The sequence below is a fragment of the Amphimedon queenslandica genome, unplaced genomic scaffold (genome assembly GCF_000090795.2).
Source record: "Amphimedon queenslandica unplaced genomic scaffold, v1.1 AMPQUscaffold_5119_Cont22906, whole genome shotgun sequence".
Classification (NCBI taxonomy): domain Eukaryota; kingdom Metazoa; phylum Porifera; class Demospongiae; order Haplosclerida; family Niphatidae; genus Amphimedon; species Amphimedon queenslandica.
Genome location: NW_003554573.1, coordinates 1 through 1,630, shown reverse-complemented (window position 1 = coordinate 1,630; position 1,630 = coordinate 1). Strand labels below are relative to the sequence as shown.

Genomic DNA, 1,630 nt, shown 5'->3' with positions numbered 1-1,630 from the left:
AGCGAGAGAGGGAGAGAGAGGGAGGGAGGGAGGGAGAGGAAATAAAGAATGAACAGTGGTGAATGTACATGTAATGTATAGTGTATGTGTGAAATAAAGAGGTAAATATAATTGATAAACATACCAAAAGAGGATGTACAAGCAAGATTTAAAAGAGAGGGAAAGTACATGTACATATACTAATGTGTCAATACATATCTATATGTAGATATACATGTACATGTACATGTAACTTACCATCAGCTGAGAATCGTTCAATAGATTGTCTCAATGTCAAGAAATTACCAGTGGACTTACTCATCTAACAAAAGATAGGGACACGTCATTAAGAGTAAAAAACAGATACCTCTCCCTTCCTCCCTCCCTCTTTCTCTCTACCTTTTCAGAATTCAACAAGAGGTGTCCATTCCCTCTAATACCCTCGGGCCAGCGACAGTACTCTCCTGACAAGAGACTCTCAGTCTGTCCCTCAGTGCGAGCAGGAGTGGGCCAGATTGCCACATGATTGTACACAAAATACGTCAAGTGGTTTGGGATCAAGTCCTTTCCTGAGACTCTTAAAGTCAGCGGATACCAGTAGGAGAACTCACGTCTTAAAAGACTATAATATAACAACAAAGATATTTAATAAAAGGACGAGACAATTTATTATAAATTTGTACATGTAAAAGTGCACTTGGTACAGTTAATAAGGTACAGTATAAGCTTTGAAATTTGTCTTCACTGAGCAGTTGGCTACTGCAAACTGACAGACACAATTTAATTTTAAAAAGCAAAACACAAGAAAATGTCAAAGACTCAAATACAGCACCAAACTGATGGTTGCAAAATTCAAATAAACATAATTTTTTTTGTGGAAATATAAACTTTATAATAAAATTTCGATAACAAATGCAATTGGATCAAACAGGACCGTAAAGTCCTTTCAAAAATTGGTGCCTCCAGCACACCTATTGCCTTACAAGAGTAGACACTCAGTTCTCAATTGGACGTTATATAGAGCCAAAACTAGACAATAGCATGATGGGGCGTCCATTCTAAAGCCCCCCATACACTAGGCAACATGTTGCCTAGTGTATGGGGGGCTTAAATATGTTTAAGCACAGGATGTGGTCTGTTAGTAACATAACAGTTATTGTAAGAGAATTTATACTTCAGAGGACATTAATACAGCATAGTGCAAAATTTTCAAGGGCTTTAAATTTTGTAAATTTTCGTAAAAATCTATTTCATGCATTTTATTTCCGCAAATTAATGCCATTTGCCATCTTGTACCATAATAATTTTGATATTCGCAAATCTTCAAAAAACACAAAGTCCACAAAATTTACAGCACTCCAAAATTTTGTGCTATATGGTAAAACAACTAATAAAAAGTAAATAAATCTTTAGGTGATTTAGGGGACAAAATACTGATGAGCTTTAATTAGAAAAAATCTAAAATACTGATACTATAAATAGAACACAATATGCTATACATAATAATTACAGTACTTGTTACTATAAATAGAATATAATTACTTCAATGATTCAGTTGGTATGTCAGTGGCTGGTGGTGCTCCTCCAAAGAATATTAATCCCAGACCTCTCTTGATAACTGCTCCGCCCTGTGACATCACATTACATCACA

General features: G+C 35.3%; 1 protein-coding gene across 1 annotated transcript; it reads right to left on the bottom strand.

Annotated features, from left to right (window-relative positions):
* Window positions 1-237: 237 nt before the first annotated feature.
* On the bottom strand, window positions 238-1,616 carry LOC109592463 (leucine--tRNA ligase, cytoplasmic-like; the record flags this gene model as incomplete). Its single annotated transcript, XM_020007899.1, has 3 exons — window positions 1,522-1,616; window positions 379-601; window positions 238-301 (listed from the first exon to the last, which is right to left on the bottom strand). Coding segments are annotated over exons 1-3 (382 nt in total), but the record flags the coding sequence as incomplete, so codon positions are not given.
* Window positions 1,617-1,630: the final 14 nt, after the last annotated feature.